This window comes from Neltuma alba, unplaced genomic scaffold, assembly GCF_004799145.2.
Source record: "Neltuma alba isolate B1F8T4 unplaced genomic scaffold, ASM479914v2 tig00011599_pilon, whole genome shotgun sequence".
Classification (NCBI taxonomy): Eukaryota; Viridiplantae; Streptophyta; class Magnoliopsida; order Fabales; family Fabaceae; genus Neltuma; species Neltuma alba.
This window is the reverse complement of record NW_021636251.1, coordinates 18,886-35,758: the sequence shown is the minus strand read 5'-3', so window position 1 is coordinate 35,758 and position 16,873 is coordinate 18,886. Positions and strand designations below refer to the sequence as shown.

At 35.7% G+C, this 16,873-nt stretch overlaps 4 protein-coding genes across 4 annotated transcripts; 1 reads left to right on the top strand and 3 right to left on the bottom strand.

Annotated features, from left to right (window-relative positions):
• Positions 1-60: 60 nt before the first annotated feature.
• Positions 61-6,077, bottom strand: LOC114715562 (anoctamin-like protein At1g73020). The gene is made up of 16 exons (XM_028900428.1): positions 5,818-6,077; positions 5,353-5,422; positions 5,101-5,216; positions 4,566-4,692; positions 4,383-4,483; positions 4,211-4,302; positions 4,014-4,118; positions 3,605-3,874; positions 2,978-3,110; positions 2,783-2,896; positions 2,579-2,646; positions 2,358-2,488; positions 1,971-2,053; positions 1,764-1,871; positions 854-1,012; positions 61-571 (listed from the first exon to the last, which is right to left on the bottom strand). Exons 1-16 carry the CDS (start codon positions 5,989-5,991, stop codon positions 446-448), a joined length of 1,977 nt encoding a protein of 658 aa, XP_028756261.1. The 5' UTR covers positions 5,992-6,077; the 3' UTR covers positions 61-445.
• Positions 6,078-9,980: 3,903 nt separating this feature from the next.
• On the top strand, positions 9,981-11,064 carry LOC114715559 (ESCRT-related protein CHMP1B-like). Its single transcript, XM_028900424.1, has 2 exons — positions 9,981-10,101; positions 10,217-11,064. The coding sequence occupies exon 2, from the start codon at positions 10,231-10,233 to the stop codon at positions 10,840-10,842; it is 612 nt and encodes a 203-aa protein (XP_028756257.1). The 5' UTR covers positions 9,981-10,101; positions 10,217-10,230; the 3' UTR covers positions 10,843-11,064.
• Positions 11,065-12,404: 1,340 nt separating this feature from the next.
• LOC114715560 (jacalin-related lectin 19-like) lies at positions 12,405-13,793 on the bottom strand. The gene is made up of 3 exons (XM_028900425.1): positions 13,729-13,793; positions 12,990-13,205; positions 12,405-12,846 (listed from the first exon to the last, which is right to left on the bottom strand). The coding sequence occupies exons 1-3, from the start codon at positions 13,729-13,731 to the stop codon at positions 12,553-12,555; spliced, it is 513 nt and encodes a 170-aa protein (XP_028756258.1). The 5' UTR covers positions 13,732-13,793; the 3' UTR covers positions 12,405-12,552.
• A 433-nt stretch (positions 13,794-14,226) lies between these two features.
• Positions 14,227-16,347, bottom strand: LOC114715555 (jacalin-related lectin 19-like). The gene is made up of 3 exons (XM_028900419.1): positions 16,291-16,347; positions 14,755-14,967; positions 14,227-14,460 (listed from the first exon to the last, which is right to left on the bottom strand). The coding sequence occupies exons 1-3, from the start codon at positions 16,345-16,347 to the stop codon at positions 14,227-14,229; spliced, it is 504 nt and encodes a 167-aa protein (XP_028756252.1).
• Between the last annotated feature and the right edge of the window lie 526 nt (positions 16,348-16,873).

Sequence of the window (16,873 nt, the reverse complement as noted above, 5' to 3'; positions counted from 1 at the left end):
TTATTCACACAAAACAATGCAATTTAGTGATCTCTGTAAAAGGAATGTAATTACTCAAAAGGAAATAATTACTATATTTATAAACACCTTCATATGCACGGCAACATATAATATTCCTTACATATAGTCAAAATCTCATTTATACAGTTGCATTGTCAAAATTTTTAAACTGATGAGGCAATAAAATATTGTTTGTCCCCCTTAAATCTCACTCCACACTGTTCAATAGATAGGGTGATTGAACTGTAATTTCCACATTCACACTAAACTAATCTAGGTGAGGTTTTTGTATCCACATACAAGTGGGAAAGAGAAAGACAACATATGAACTGAAGCAAATTATCTTCTTTAATATGCAAGATCCAGCCACATGATCTTCCTTTCTCTTTCATTTAAAGAGGCCTAAAAGATCATGTGGGTGGTATAAAAAAGGAGTCCTTATGATTCACTGCAACTTTTTCGACTCACCAAAATCCATCTTCCCAGAAATTGTCCTCAAAAGCTTCTTGGAACACATATCTTGTGCTTGTGTCGCGTATTTTGCACGGTTTGCTTTGACCCAAGCAGGCTCCTGCAGAGAAAATAACCCTCTCCTGTGATTTATCCCACATAATTTTGACATTGGACAAAACATGTAGTCCAAAAGAAAGACCCTATCGACCAGAGAATGGATGTTCTTATAATTTAACTTTTTCGGATGAAAAATCCATCTAGAGACATGATTATCCCAACCTCTACCATTAAGCATTCAACAGTTCAATCCTCGCTATCCAAAAAACTCGTGGTCAAGTGTAAGGGATGATTTTGTTAAATTATTTAATTGAAATGGCAACTCATAATGGGATGAACCCACCTCAGGAACCAAGCGAGAGAAGCCAAACTTAATCAGCAGGAGGACATGTTCCATAATTAGAATGGCTGCAAGTCCAGGCTCTATACTCCATTTTCCTTCCTGATCATATAGCCATACTAAAAGTGCACAGTTGGTGCAGATAGACATCACTATGAGAAACTGTAAAATGAAACACGACCTCTCATAAGCGTGACAAATAAAATGGAACATGTATTAGAAACAAACTTCATGATAAGTCATGATCATAGTTTAAATTTTAAAGCCTCGAGACATTTTAAAATCATGCGTTTAAGATGTGGCTTTGCTCATTCATATTAAAATAAAGTTATTGTATTTGTACAAACATCAAGACCATTCATTCACTTAGGTCAACATAATGATAAAACTTCCTCATGTCTCATGACTCACCAACGGTATAAATATAAAACAGACCGCTTAATCATTATTTATTATGCAATACAGACACCAATATAAATTACCTTCGATTCACTAGAAGCAATTACTCCCTTCATGCCTAAATATAAGTTTCTGTTAACCAATTTGTAGAATCTAAAAAAGTAGGTAAGTTGGTTATTTGTAATTAATATGCAGAAAATTTGTTGCTTTTCCAGAAATAACCCTGCCATTTAACGGTTAGAATTTAATGCATATAGATAAAAACGCTCCAATAAATTGGGGTATTATGGGGGGGAAAATTAATAAAGGAGACATCAGGAAATAGAAAATTATATCTAGGACCAAGCAAAAATCCTCAAATGAATCTTATATTTAGGACCAAAGAGAGTATTACTTAGGACTAGTTGCGCTAACTCTTTTTCTCAGCCAATAAAACTTTCCTAAATCCTTAATGGTATGATGGCGTTTTATCATCTTTCACAACCGACATCCTTAAAGCCCTGAAAATAAATACCTGGAATATGTTGAGCCAGGCTCCAACTGTTGCAGCAGCACGAGGAACAGGCCGCCTAAGTATTACTAGCAGCTTCAAAGCATCTGTTCTGATTTCCATAAGGTTGTTCTGAACAATGAAGGAGCTTAAATGTTATTAACTTCACAGAAGCTAATTATGATGAAATTAATGTTTAAAGGCAAAGAAGCTAAGAAAAAGAATTCATACCACAGTGGCAAAAGCAAATGCTGGGGGAAATGCACAAGCAAACATCATAATCATCCCAAACTGCAATGCCAACTCCAAGAAATCTGCGATCAGGTTCAAAATTATTAATAAAATGCAAGTCATTTGCTTTTCGGTCTTCAAATCAAGACTACAAGAGATGAAGCTTCTCACATACGTATTTTTTCTCAAACCATTTAAGCCAAATGTTTATAACGGAACAAGTTGTTCCTTTTACTGGATTTCAATAGTCAATGGGAAATCAACTTTCACAAGAGAAATGTACAACCGTAACAATTACAGCTTTATTCTGGATCTAAATGTATAACTTCCGTTTCAAATGTTTCAGAAGTCAATATCATAAATTTGTAGGTTTGACGGATTCGATACCATCAAATAGCCCGTCTTCAAGCTCCTCTCCAATGCTGGCTTTGTAAGCAGGCTTAAGATATTCTTTCTCTGCTCTATGAGTAAACTGGATTTTCCCTGTCATTTCTCCGTTCTCTTTTTTCTTGTTGTGTCTTCAGAAACAAAACCCCAATAAGCTACTGTACCAGTGGTCTATGAAATAAATCCAGCAAAATCCACATCCAAATGATGATAAGGCTTACCGAACCCGGTATTTTTTGTAGCTATATTTAAAATAAGGCAGTATGTTTTCCAACAAGTTTTCGAATACCTGGAAAACGTCCTCAATTTCAATTACAAAACTCAAGGGGTGGAAAAAAGAGGGACCATGGGGAATTATAGGGGAAAATCGAACCGTAAGAAGGAAAGAAGATAGAAAAACGAAATATAAAACTAATGTGTGTGACCTCAGACAAAAGGAGCCGCTGAACTAACACTTTACGAAGAGTCAAAAAGTTCCGATGCAAGAGAGCATGATAAAAAATACCAATATATGTCTGCATAAAGTAAAGACCAAACACCTGCAGAAGAAAGCAATCCCCTTTATTGCAAGTGTTGTAGGAATAAGCGCCTCAGAAAATCAAGTGATTCCCAATAATTACCTTGTAGACCAAGCTGTCAGCCCGTTTTTCAGTGTTTTCATTGTTCTCATACCTTATAAGTTTGACAGATACCTTGCCACAAAACTGGGTGATATACTGAATGGCGAAAAGATAAAGAGCGGTGAGCCCAAACCTGAAACCCAAATGTTAAACTAGTGTCAGTGTATCATTTTAATGAACAAAACGTAATAACTTACATGACAGTCAAAAAGACGTCTAACACATAATTATAGACTACTAGTCAGTGTAAACAGCCTTTTTCTACAAGTGCCATCTAAGATACTAGATTTGTCTCTCCTGTGCAATGCACAGGGTACCAGGTATGTTTGATCGTGAAATTCGAATCATTAAAACGTAAATGACATTGCTTCACAGATTTCAGTACAGTTTCTAAAGTCAATTTGGCACCGGAGAATAGTCAACAACTAGCTTTGTGAGAACGGATTCAAAATTTGAGGAAATAAAGTAGCCAGGAAAACTTTATCATCTTCCTTATTTAGAACAGACAACAATGTAGTATTGCATTTAACACATGGCAAATATTGAGAACCTGACAGAGGCAGGCATAAAATGTTCACTTAAAACTAGAAATTAGAAGCTCAAAAGAGTAAAATCTTAGATTCTTACTTAATTAGATCAGAATCAATAACTTCATAAAGATGTGCGTAAGCCAACTCAAATGGCAACTGGAGGCATATTATGCTGACAATTATGATGGCATCATTTCTAAATCGCATGAGTCGCCCAAACCACTCATGTCTCTGGAATACTTCCTTCCCTTTCATTTTATCAGTATCTAATAATTTTATGAGTTCATTTTGTAGCGGTAGGGAACTTTCCTTGCTGCCTGGAATCTTATATCCTTGGTCTGCTGTAACCGAAGAGTCAATAGACCATCTACAGAATCCAATCAAGAAATAAAAAGCACCGAGGGGAGGAAGAGAGAGGTGCAAAGGAAAACCTTAGTAGGGGAATGAAGCACATAGAGAAGTAAATACAATGGTCACACACACACAGAGGGACACAAAAAGTATACCTGGCTAGTAGGGCAGAATTTTTACGTTTCCAGAACTGACAAAACATTACAGCCCAAAGTATCACCACAACAAAGAAAATGGGTAAAACTACCAACTGCAATGACCTAGAAGACATCAAGTAACAGTCTTAGTGAAACTAATGTTTTGTTGGACAAGGAAACAGCCATAAATAGGCACATCAGCCAACTTGGCCTACCCAAAATCAATGAACCCCAAAACCAGACCAAATGCAGCTAGGAAGAGCAGCCACCGTGTGTACATTCCAAGGAAGGCAAAATAGATCGCAATCTGCAGATTATTAATTCCTTTATTAAATGATGACAACATTATTTTCAAATCACTTTTCTATAGCTCAGAGTTACAGTCACCTTTGCCCCATAATAAGAATAAATCTCATCGATTGGTTGATTTGTGAAATCCCACCAATAAAGTGCCCAGCTTTTGAGAAGTTTATGTCTCTTCTTTTCATCTATCAATCAAAAGCAATTTTAGCTTAAATTTATATAACATCAAATCTGAATAGAATTGACGGCATAAGTAAGTAAAAATACCATGCAGAGGAAAGACTTGCTTGACAATGTTCACTGATTCCAATTTCCGAAGCAAGTTCTCCCCAGTTTCCCATCTGATTTCCTTTCCATCAAATTTAAGGATCAAGGCTGACCCGGTGCTGTTTACCTACAAATTACCATTGATATATAAGTGGTATAGGCGATGCAAAAATATCAACGAGCTCATGAAGAAATATGTACAATAATGCCATTTCATGGCAGCTATTTTCAACAGACATGCAATTGAACATAGCAACAAAGCTATTAAACAATTTAAAAGAATATATAGATTTTTAAGTTCGATTCATCTTATCAATAATAAGTTGCATGTGCGGAATCAATCTATAATTAAAAATTAATAAGTATAACTTAATGAATATAAGAACGAACTTTAAAAGATGGTATTTAATGGACAACTTAAATGGAAGCACTTTCCTGAATTGATTACACTACAGCTAAGTCAAATTATCAGGGGGGCGGATGAAGAGAATGGTTTCCTTGTTTAAAAAATAATAATAATAATAAAAAAACTCACTATTCCATATATTAAATGATAGTAGCACTGAAATCGCTCACACCAACTGAAAATTGAACCATCGGGTTGTCTCACAAAAGCATCAACGCCCTCCACCTGGAATTGCAAATCCATGCCTGCTATTGAACACGAGAACAATCAGTGACGTAATTAAAAAGAAATTTCATTAACCACATGCTAGTCAATCCATTCGCAACTAAACATGAAGACATGGAAGAACACTTAAAATTCATGGAAATTGCAGAACTTCACCTATATGAGTCCGTTTCTTGATCTGTAGCTCATATGCAGCCCTTCCCAACGTCTCCAAAGGTGCGGCCAGCTAAAAAATTCGAGGGTCAGGTTATAGCAACTCAACATTTTTCTTTTGGGGGTGCATGATAACTACCCAGACTCCCCACCACTAGATCACAGATATTGGCTTAGGTCGACAAATGACTGGAAATATAACCTTAGATTAGTAAGAACGGAGAAAAATTAAAGGCAGATACGACCCCATAAAAAATTTGTTCAGAACTCTTCTGCTGGAAGAAAAGACCGTCTACGATTTTCTCCAATAAACATTGGAACAAAAAGAAATGACCTTTAGCACTGCTAACAGATCTTAGCATTCGTTCCATTGCTACGACTGGAATGTACTCCAGATGATAAAGATAATACTCAATACGCAAAGGAGGTTGAATAATGCATAAACAGAAGAGCATTTAGAAGTCTAACCTTAATAAACTCTTCTGCAATGCCATGAACTCCCTCAACTATAAACCCGACCTTCCTAAACTCCTGCACTAGGACATTTACGCAGTCAGAGACTTCATCTTTTTCCTGCACGACTCTCCTTGGAATTACCACCGCAATCTCAAAAACAGGCTCCTCCTTTTCATGCTCCTTCATTTTTCAATCCTTAGAGACCATGTAAACACCAAATCCCTAGACACCTGAATTCGAACGAAATAAAGCTTCAGAGAGCGCCGAAAGGTCCCTTTCGTGGATCAAAGGTTGCAAGCAGCCAAATAGGCTTCTAATTCAGGAATGAAGAATGAGGTTTTAGGAAAGCAGTTTTTTCCGAGACCCAGGAGACACAATTGTGTCTCCTTTCGTGGTCTAACCGTCAAAAGACGCGATAAAGACCGAAATGACGATACTTTCTAGGCAGATGGCAATGTGGGTGGGGACGATAAGTTCAACCTAAAAACCGGCAAGAGAACAGACAGTGGAAATCACGATGATGGATCAATGGAAACGGCCAATCGGCGGCACCAGTGCCCAGCAACGGACACATGGAATGATCTGATTTGGGATGATCTTGAATTTAAAATTTATGAATCTCCCCTAATCAGACTCGGAGATTCTCCTTAGATGGGACCCCTTGCTGGTAATAATAACGGTTTAATCTAGAAAACAATGTTTTCCAAACTGAAAATATGATTTGAGGCGCCACTGTGACTTTGATAGGAAATGGATTTCTATCCACCCAACAGTTCTAATATTTGAAGGGGCAATAAATAACCTCACGTTGGCTGCTCAACTGGAAACTGATACTCTTCTATAAATTCTCATTTAAGTTTATTGTATATGGATTAAAAAATTGGTTTTATTTATAAGATTTGCTTAAAAAATGTTTGAAATTTTAACCAATTTTTTAAAAAAATTTTGCTCCAATTTTTTTCTTACACCTTTATTTCTTACCTTGTTTTACTCGCTGTCACCATAAGTAAGGATAACATTGAAAATTGATACTAGTATTAAATATTGTTTTGAAATTGCAAAAATACATGTTTTTTTTATTTTTAATATGAGTAGCCGGGAGTTTTTTTTGTTGTTGAAATGTTTGGGTTCATTCTTATTCTACTCTTATTACTTTTACTCCTTAGTAAAGTTAGGTATCTTATCTCTAGTGTCAAAAACAAATTTTACAGCTGGGTTGTGATTTAATGTTGTTTTAAGTTTTTTGTGATTTACTTTGTTATCAGTCACCATCATATGCTAGGTTATTTTTGCCCCTAAATATTACATTTTCACTTAGAAATTGAAATCAGTAAAAAGATCATTAATAACTTTCAAATATTTGTATTCCATATATACGTAGATTAAAATATTAGTTTAGAGCAATATATATGCAAGAGGTGTGTTTCTTTTCCAACCATATCCTTGGAGTGAAATAGAATGAATGGAAAAAAGATAAGGGAAAATGAATAGAACAAAAAGAGAGAAATATGTAATTTTTTTGACCAGCAAGAGAAATATGTAATTAATGGAAGGTAAAAATAAAAAATGCATTAAACTTTTAAACAAATACAAATTATCACTTATATATAAAATCAATTTCATGTAAAAGAATATTACTTATATATATAATTGGCACAACTATGATGGGTAAAATAGCATCTAGCACTTTGAATAAATCTTATACCTAGTCTTATTTGTGATTTATAATGTTAAATGCTTTATAAATTATATTAACATTGTGGAAGTACTTAGAAGTCCCAAATGATTGATATTAAAAATATTAGATGTACTATAAATAAATAAAATTAAGATATTAAATATAATAAAAAAATTAATATTGGGATGATGTTACTTATTAATATGCTTTCTAGAATTAAATTTAGATTATAAACCACATTTTACGTTAGATTTGGAGGCAGTAATTTTTAACATCACGTCTATGTAAAGCATAAAGTCACTAAGAATCGTACTAAAGGCCCATGAAATTTCGCGAGGCAAAATCATGTAACGATGGATCTATTGTACTTTTACTAGTCACGGATTGACAAAATGATGGGTTTTGCAGAGATATGAGTAAAGATTGATGGATGAAAACGTGGAGAGTACATCAGATTCTGCAAAACAAAAGCCGATCACTCAAATCAAAGGCCTCATAAGAAACCTTAATTTAATACAGTGCGTAAGATTCCACGTGAATAAAAGTGGATAGTTACTCAATCCTTTATGTGTCTTACAGCTTTTATGCATTGAAAACGCCATTTTAAGTTTAGGATGAAACTTGGAGTCCCACATCGTCTGCTACTATCATCGTAAAGCTTTTATATATGAGAAAGCAAAACCAATCAGCAACTCTGACCACGAGGAGTTGTGAACGGGCTCATATACCCAGTGACTTTGTTGCTGGGCTGGGCTCAGGAAAGTCCCCGGGCCCACTTCTGCAGAGATGCAGGCCCGGAAACGGGTTACTTCGAGTTGGGAATTAATTCATCCTCCTGGGTGGAGGGCTGAGACACGTGTGGAGCCTTGAGATTCCCGCCGAAGATATTGGCCAATGACACAGTTATTCACAAGGTCCTCTATGGACCAACAGAACGGGGCTTACGTCCTCGGGGTCACCCTTTTTTTGATGTTTCTGAAGTCCATCTACAGGGTATTCAAATGCATTTAACTAGGGGAAAATTACACTCAGGTTCTATATAAGGCAATTAATTAAGAAAAAGTTTGAAAATCCTGAAATGATTCCTAAGTCTCCAGGACCTGTGTGTAATTAATTTGAACTGACAGAATGGGATACCAGGGACAGTGCTGAGGTTGTTAATCACTTCTCCTCTGTTTTTTCAACAGCCACTGCTGAGGTTGTAAATAAATTGTATTGGGTTCAAATTAATAGGGGTAAGTAAGTAATTTCATAATTACAATTTATTACACACATCTTTGGAGACTTAGAAATCATTTTAGGATTTTCAGAAACTTTTTTTGAATTAATTATTTTATATGGAATCTGAGTGTACTTTTCCTTAATTAGTTAACTCACCTTCCGCATCTAGAATACTATCTTCGGTTCTAATTATAAGAGCCAGTTGACTAATTTGAAGAGATTAAGGAAGTGAGTTGAGTTAGTTATTTGTTCTAAATAGGTGTTGTCTTTTTTAAAATATCTTTACTAATCAAATGTATTGACCAAAACTATTATTGTTAGAAGGCTATTTTGAAAAACATGCATAAATATAAGAGACAAAATGGATTGGAGTCTTATATTTAAAACCAAAATAAAAGTTAAACAGGATCTTATATTAAGGACAGGAGATAATACAATATGCAGCGGGTGGATTACACTTGTGATTACTGCTCCCCCGGTTGCCGCTGGATGAAGCCATGTCAAGGCCCGAAGACCCATATGCTCTCGCTGTTAATTGTAAATCCCTCCCTAAAATATCACTTCATTCTTTTTTTCTTTTTTTTTGTATAAAAACCATGAGTCGGCTTTTGGCCTTAAAAAAAAAAAAACATGACTGGGAAAGCAAGTTATTTGCACTTTTTTTTTATTATTGCTATTTAAAGGCTAAATTATATAAAACTTTCAAAACTTAGAATTTGTAAATAACTTTCTTAATTTTTAAAACTGGAGGCACCCCCGGGGATTTTGAAAACGTTTGTATTTTTACAGTATTGTCTTTCATTAGAAGAAGCCCCTCACTTTTATGTTTGATGCCGTCTCATTACCTTTACCATTAATTGTTGTTACTGAAGCTTCAATTCTGGTGATTGATTTCTTGAGGTAAGCGGGTGATGAAGTGTAGTAAACAGCCAACGAAATGTAAAATAGATATTTACATTTCATAAAACTTTATCTCATTAACTGTATTAGTGGTTGGCTATTGAAACTTCGATACTAACTGCTATGATTTGTTAAGTCAAAACTGGCTCAAATTTACACGGTTGGATATTTTATGATATTTACAACATTTCATTAGCTATTTGACATGCTTCGTAAACCAGCTTTATCTGAATAAATCACAACCAACGATGCCGGAGCTCCAATTATTGTCGATGGCATTTTTTCCAACATTTCAGAATTTGATTTGTCATTTTAAAATTTTGAGGATATTTTTCTGCCATCTTCCCCTCGGCTCAAATAATTAATTAAATGCGGTGGGACTCGTTTGGACTTGGCCGTGGGGGTGGCGTGTCCGTGTGCAGAGGAAAAGCTCTCGATTTCGGGGAAACATCGCATTCCCTAGTGGAATTGAAATCCATCCCTCTCCTGCCTCTCTGGTCTCTGCTTCAAATTCCCAAATTCCTCAGAACCATCGTCCAAAAATTTCTCTTTTACTCGATTGTTTACGATTTTCTCTGTGTTCCCAAATTTCAATTCTTTGATCGTTTGCAGTGACACAAGGAATCATGGGCAACACAGAGAAGTTGATGAACCAGATCATGGAATTGAAATTCACCTCCAAGTCCCTTCAACGCCAAGCCCGTAAATGCGAGAAGGAAGAGAAATCCGAGAAGCTTAAGGTCAAGAAAGCCATGGAGAAAGGGAACGTGGACGGCGCTCGCATCTACGCGGAGAACGCCATTCGAAAGCGAACCGAGCAGATGAATTATCTGCGTCTCGCCTCTCGGCTTGACGCCGTCGTCGCTCGGCTTGATACCCAAGCCAAGATGAGCACCATCAATAAGTCCATGGCTAACATCGTCAAGTCCCTGGAATCTTCCTTGGGCACCGGTAATCTCCAGAAGATGTCCGAGACCATGGACTCTTTTGAGAAGCAGTTTGTGAATATGGAGGTTCAAGCTGAGTTCATGGAGAGCGCTATGGCCGGATCCACCTCTCTTTCCACTCCTGAAGGCGAGGTCAACAGCTTGATGCAGCAGGTGGCCGATGATTATGGCCTCGAGGTCTCGGTGGGTCTGCCGCAGCCGGCATCTCACGCTGTTCCGACTAAGGAGGCGGAGAAGGCGGACGAGGGTGACTTGTCTAGGCGACTTGCTGAGCTTAAGGCGAGAGGTTAAGATCGAGTTATTATCATTAGGGTGATGGGTGTCATTTGTGAATGAAATACATATAAACTACACAATTATGCTTGAGTTTTTGTCTTTTTTTAAATAATGAGAATGAATGTTTTGTGTATATTCAACTGAATTTCTCTCTAAGCTGTTACTTTTATACTGTATTTTGGGATGATCCCTTTGCAGCATACCTGTCCTAGTTGTTACTTATGCTTATTAGCTTTAGCCATGTGACTTTCTTGAACAACGATGTAGATTTTGTAGATATTAGGCGGTGTGTGATGTTTGAAGAACATGTCCAGTTATATTGTGAGCATAATTGTATAGCAGGTAAGTGGATGATGGTTCATGTATGCTGATGAATGAATGATGTAGTGTGGGTTGCTTCATCAGTTGTGCAAGTGTGATGAAATATTTGGTTAGAGAAAGTGGTTAAATCATAAATGCCTTTTTTACAATGAGATGAATGTAAAATTGATGGGGCTTTCGGAGGAGCTGGGAATTCCTGTAATTTGCAGGGGCAACTGAGCAACTTATAATTTGATAGAGAATCTGCTTCCATGTGATTCAATCAATGTTTGGGAATTGGTCCTAAATAACATCATCTAGGAACCAACATTAATGCGGGAGACTTGTGCACTGGAACTTGTTTTTTTCCTCCTCATTTGTCCATTATAGAATCAGAAGAGAGGTTTGAATTTAGAACCTCTGTCTCCGTCTAACTAACTGTAAATAAACGACGGGTAACTGTAAACTGGATTTGTCATATGATCGGGGAATATAATTACTTTGATGGTTGTTGAATTTTGCTCTGAACTATTATGAATTATTCAATGGTTCTTGTTAGCCTAGGTCATTCATACCAGTAACTAACCTTACTCTAGATGATGAGTGTGCGCTTCGTAAAAGTCTAAGGGGAAGACAGTGCGGGAAAGAATATATACTGGACACAATCAATGAGCTATTATGCAGAATGAGATTCCCCTTCAAGCACGCCCAGTGACAGAATTTTACTTTAAGCATTTTCGAAGGAAGCACATTGAGCTGTTTTAAGTCTAAACATTTATATCACAAGGGAATTTTGAGAATGCTCTCATGTGAAAGAAGCGTCGTTCTGTGTTATATAATCCTTGGTAACGAAAAGTAATCAATCTAACCGTTTGAAGTATGTTAAACAGAAAGCAATTCAACCTATGCTTCTTATTAAGTGATGGGCAATTTTACGTTGCCAGATTTTTCCATCAAACACAAATACTTGCTCTTGTATTGTTCTGGGTATGGATGTAGCTACAGGATATTGACAGACTGATTCATTTATAGTACAATGACACTCCCAAACCCATGACAAAAGCATCATAAAGCTCTCTAGTTCTCTCTCTCAATTGTAGACTCTGTAGTTCTCTTTTACTAAACTAAGAAGTCTAATTTTATATGGTTTTCTGGCTAGCTTTGGTGGCTGACGACATTAAAGGTCCACTCGTAAACTTCTATCAACGTGCATGCTTCACTACTCAACCCATGCTCCCATATTCTTCCCTTATTTTACTGACTTGGCACAATATTTTGTATTTTACTAACTTACTTTAAGAGTTGTATAGAATAAACATGCGAAAAGAATTTCGTCTTGAATTGCGTAAAATTTTTTTTACGTTTTGTAAGACAAAATTCTTCTCACATAGTTATCTTATACATTGCAAAATCTTTTGAAATAAGCTAATCACATCCAAAGCAGTTTTTCAGTTTCTGAAGCAAGGTTTTTGATTGTTTAGGAGACAAAGTGAAACCAATTGAATCTAAGTACCATCCACTGCGCCCCTTAAACCCTACAATTTTGCATCCTTCCATTGTGAAGTCAAATGGTGTGCCTTCTTCAACTCCATATGGTCCATAGGTTGTGATGTTGCTCTTAAACACCAATGATCGAATGACAGGTGTGCCGTTAAGCCACGCTGGACAGTAATGTCCACTGACACCAATCAAGAACTCATGTGGGTACTGCAGCTTAATCTGATGGACATGAAAAATTTGGGTTACTTTCAAGTTTATGATACGCCCTAGAGGACAACATATACATGTGGAGTTAGAACAAAATCTTCATATCAGAAACAAAGGTGATTCCCCAAAAAAGGTATCTGAGATACTGAACTAGCCTCGTCAGTTTCGTTGCCTCTGGTTCCTCCATGTCTGTCAGCTTTGAAAGGCTTACCATGCTTGTCATAAACAACTTGAATGGAGTCTATACAATCTCCATAAACCAGTGTGATTTCTCTCACCCCTGTGAAGCAACCATCGTCCCAGCTCGATCTTCCGTTTCCTCCCCATGGTCCCACTACTACCAGGTTGCTCTTCTTCCTTCCTGCTCCTTCCTGCAAAACCCTTTGTCTTAGTTCTGTTGAAAAGCCTATTGTAGGATTATGATCCTACAAAACTTTGTTTACAGAGAACAGATCATATACCTTCTCAAATACATCAAGGACCAAATGTAAGGAGGCCTTTTTCTTAGGGCCTCAAATTATATACTAATTCCCTTTTTAATATAAGAGCTAGTTGACTAGTTTAAGTAAATTAAAAAAATTAGTTAAATTAGTTATTCATAATAAATAGGTGGTGTCTTTCCTAAAATATTCTTACTAATAAAATTATTACTTAATGAAACTTTTAATATGTGTAACTACTACAAGGATTACCTTGAGAAAAAATAGACCGCAACTAGGATATGCTCAAATGGTAGAAACTTTCATTTAGCAAACTTGTATGTCTGATTTCTTAGGTAGATTCAAAGCAAAACGAAGCTCGAGAACAACTATTCGTAGTTTTCTACCAAACATTAGATGCACAGCAGGAAACATGTCTGACAGGAACAAAAACGCCAGATTTGAAAAACCTTACCATAAGGACTCTAAACTTTGAAGAGTAGGATAAGCAACGATTCAGATCTGTGATACTATCTGCTTTGAAGTATCTATTGTTTTGAGAACTGAGATTAACGGACACAAACACATATACAGGCAACCGAGCGGAGGACTTAGTGCTGTATCTAATTCCATTTAAAAGGAAGACATATATAGCCATTCCACGTTTTGCTTTTAGGTGAACATTTGGATATATGCGAGCCACTATAAGAGAAATGCCAGACTTGAATCTTTCACAATCAGCTTTTCCTGTTCACCAAACTCGGTGACAAATGGAATTTAGAACCCTAGCACAATTAGGTGTTAACTCACTCAAAAGTAAACTTTTTTTTTTTGCTCTTTCTTATTCTGGGTATAAGTGCGGGTGTTGATACAATTATTTATCCTCCAACTCCGAATCCGAGAATCTTAAGGTCAAAAGAAAGCTAATAGTTCTCTTTATTATTCCGATGTATAACAACCAGAATTTCATTGTTCAAGAAACTTCGAAGGCAACTGAATCCAAATACACACCACTTCGTCCCTTAAACCCTACAACCTTGCCTCCTTCCATTGAAAAGGTAAATGGTGTGCCTTGTTCAAAACCGCATGGGCCATAAGTTGTTGTGGTGCTCTTAAATGTCAGTGACCGAATGACCAGGGCTCCTTTAAATGGAAAATAATGACCACTCACACCAATCAAGAACTCATTTGGGTACTGCAGCTTAATCTGGTAGATGAACATGAAAAACGAGGGTTAGTGTGAAGTTAATTCCCAAAGCTAGAACATAATCTTCCCCTTCCAAATAAAAGTGATGCCTCAAGCATCTTCCTAAGAATCAAAATAAAGTTTTTCCCAATGAAAGTTGATCCAATTGGTAAACAGTTACTCATAACTCATAAAGTCATGAGTTTAAATTTATGTGATGGAGTCTACAAGAGCTCATTGAGCCTAGAAAATGCCCTAGTCCTGATTTTTTTTTTTGGGGGGGGAGGGGCTGTCATAGTCAGACACTGAACTAACCTTGACAGTATTGTTGCCTCCATTTCCTCCATGTTTGTCAGCCATGAAGGGCTCACCATTCTTATCATAAACCACTTGAATGGAATCTATACAGTGTCCATAAACAAGTGTGATTTCTCTCACACCTGTGAAGCAACCATCGTCCCAACTAGATCCGCCGTTTCCTCCCCATGGTCCCACTATGAGGCTTCTCTTCTTCCTTCCTGTTTCTTCCTGCAACGTTCATTGGCTTGGTTCTGTTGAAGAGCCTATTGCAGGAGTATGATCCTATGAACAATGTTTACAGAGAACAGATTGTATATATAATCAAATAAGTTAAGGCCTAGCTCCTTTCTAGGGACCCCCAGTTGTACATATTCTCAAATAGAAACTTGATATATTTGGCAATCATGAATTGTCTTCATTTGCAGATTGAATGGCAAAACACACCTGAGAATTGAAAAAGAAAACGATATTTAATTTATAGTTGACCAGACACAAGATACACAGGCGGAAACATGATTGAGCTACGAATTGAATAACCTTACCATGGGGACTTCGAAAGAGGGATATATAAGCAGCAATAATTCAGATTTGTGACGGTGACAGGGTTACAGGGTGGCTATGGCTTTGAGGACTGATATTAACATATGTGTACACACACACACACACACTTAACGAAGAGTCAGATATGAATTCATTAAATTGAAGAAATTCACATTTTCGTTTTTCTAGGAGAATATTATTCATTGTATGGTCTTTACCCGGTACATGCATTGAGTGGTCTAAACTAATATTCATGATACATATGGTTTTTTTTTTCCCAAGATCATTTATAAAAAAAAGGTTAATATCAGTTTTAATTCTTGAAATTTGATCTTGTGTTGGTTTTGGTTCTTGAATTTTTAAAATGAGTGATTTTAGTCCTGAAACTTTGACCCTGTCCTAGTTTTGGCCTTGAAATCTTAGATAAGTGGTTTTTATCCTTAAAATTTGATTTTATTTTGATCCGACTTAAGATTTTTGGTCTCTAAAACAATGATCAAACCTAAAATAAGATTAAATTTTAGAGACTAAATTAAACACACTTGTTTCAAATTTCAGGAATTAAAACCGAAATGAATTCAAATTGCAATGATGAAAAACATTGATTTCAAATTTCAGAAACTAAAACCAAAAAGAAATCAAATTTTAAAGACTAAAGATAGTATTAATCATAAAAAAAATGTTTAGTATTTTCTTTTTTGAATTAGAGAAATAAACATGTACCGCCAACGCTTATAGAAAGAATTTTTATCGAGAGAATGACAACTAAGCGCTTTAAATCTTTCACGGAAAAATTAAACGTCCCGGTTCTCAATTATATGTAATATATTTAAATAATGATAGTAATAAAAATAATAATTGGTTTTTCATGCAAACGTCACGTCCCAATTTTCAATTTCTTGAGAAAAATAAATTAAATATGAATTCAAATTATTCACTTTGATGTTTGATAAATGAAAAAAAAATGATAATTTAGGATAAGACTGATACCAAGTCGAGAACTCTTCACACTTTCATTTCTCGAATTGCATAGTTAATTTCCAACATTTCAATCCTCATTTTGCCCATTTCGGCGCTTAAAACCTTTTTATAAATGTCTTTGGTTGTCGTTTTTTCTTGTTTAGTGGTTACGTAATATATTAATATTAGTGACTTAACTATTACTCCACAAATATTACTGTGGCCTTTTCATGATACTTCCTCGTTTCTAATGGTAAGAGCTGGTTGATTATGGTTACAAATGTGAAATATTTATTCATTTATTTCTCATAATTTTTCCTCAAACTAATTTTTATGAGGCTAAAATATACATTTATAGTTCTTTAACTTTATATAAAGTTTTAATTTTGTTTGTTAACTTTAAAAAAAAATATTTTTAGTCACTTAATCCTAAAATTATTAACAAAAAATTGTGACTTTGATATCTTAGATGTTGATAAAACATTCTCAAATATTAATATATTAACTTTAATTTTTAAAACAGTCATGATTGTCACAAAAAAATTATCATTTTAATTTAATGATTTTAGGGTTAAAAGATCAAAAATATAGTTTTGTTTAAGGTCAAAAGATTAGATTAAAATCTTGTATAAAA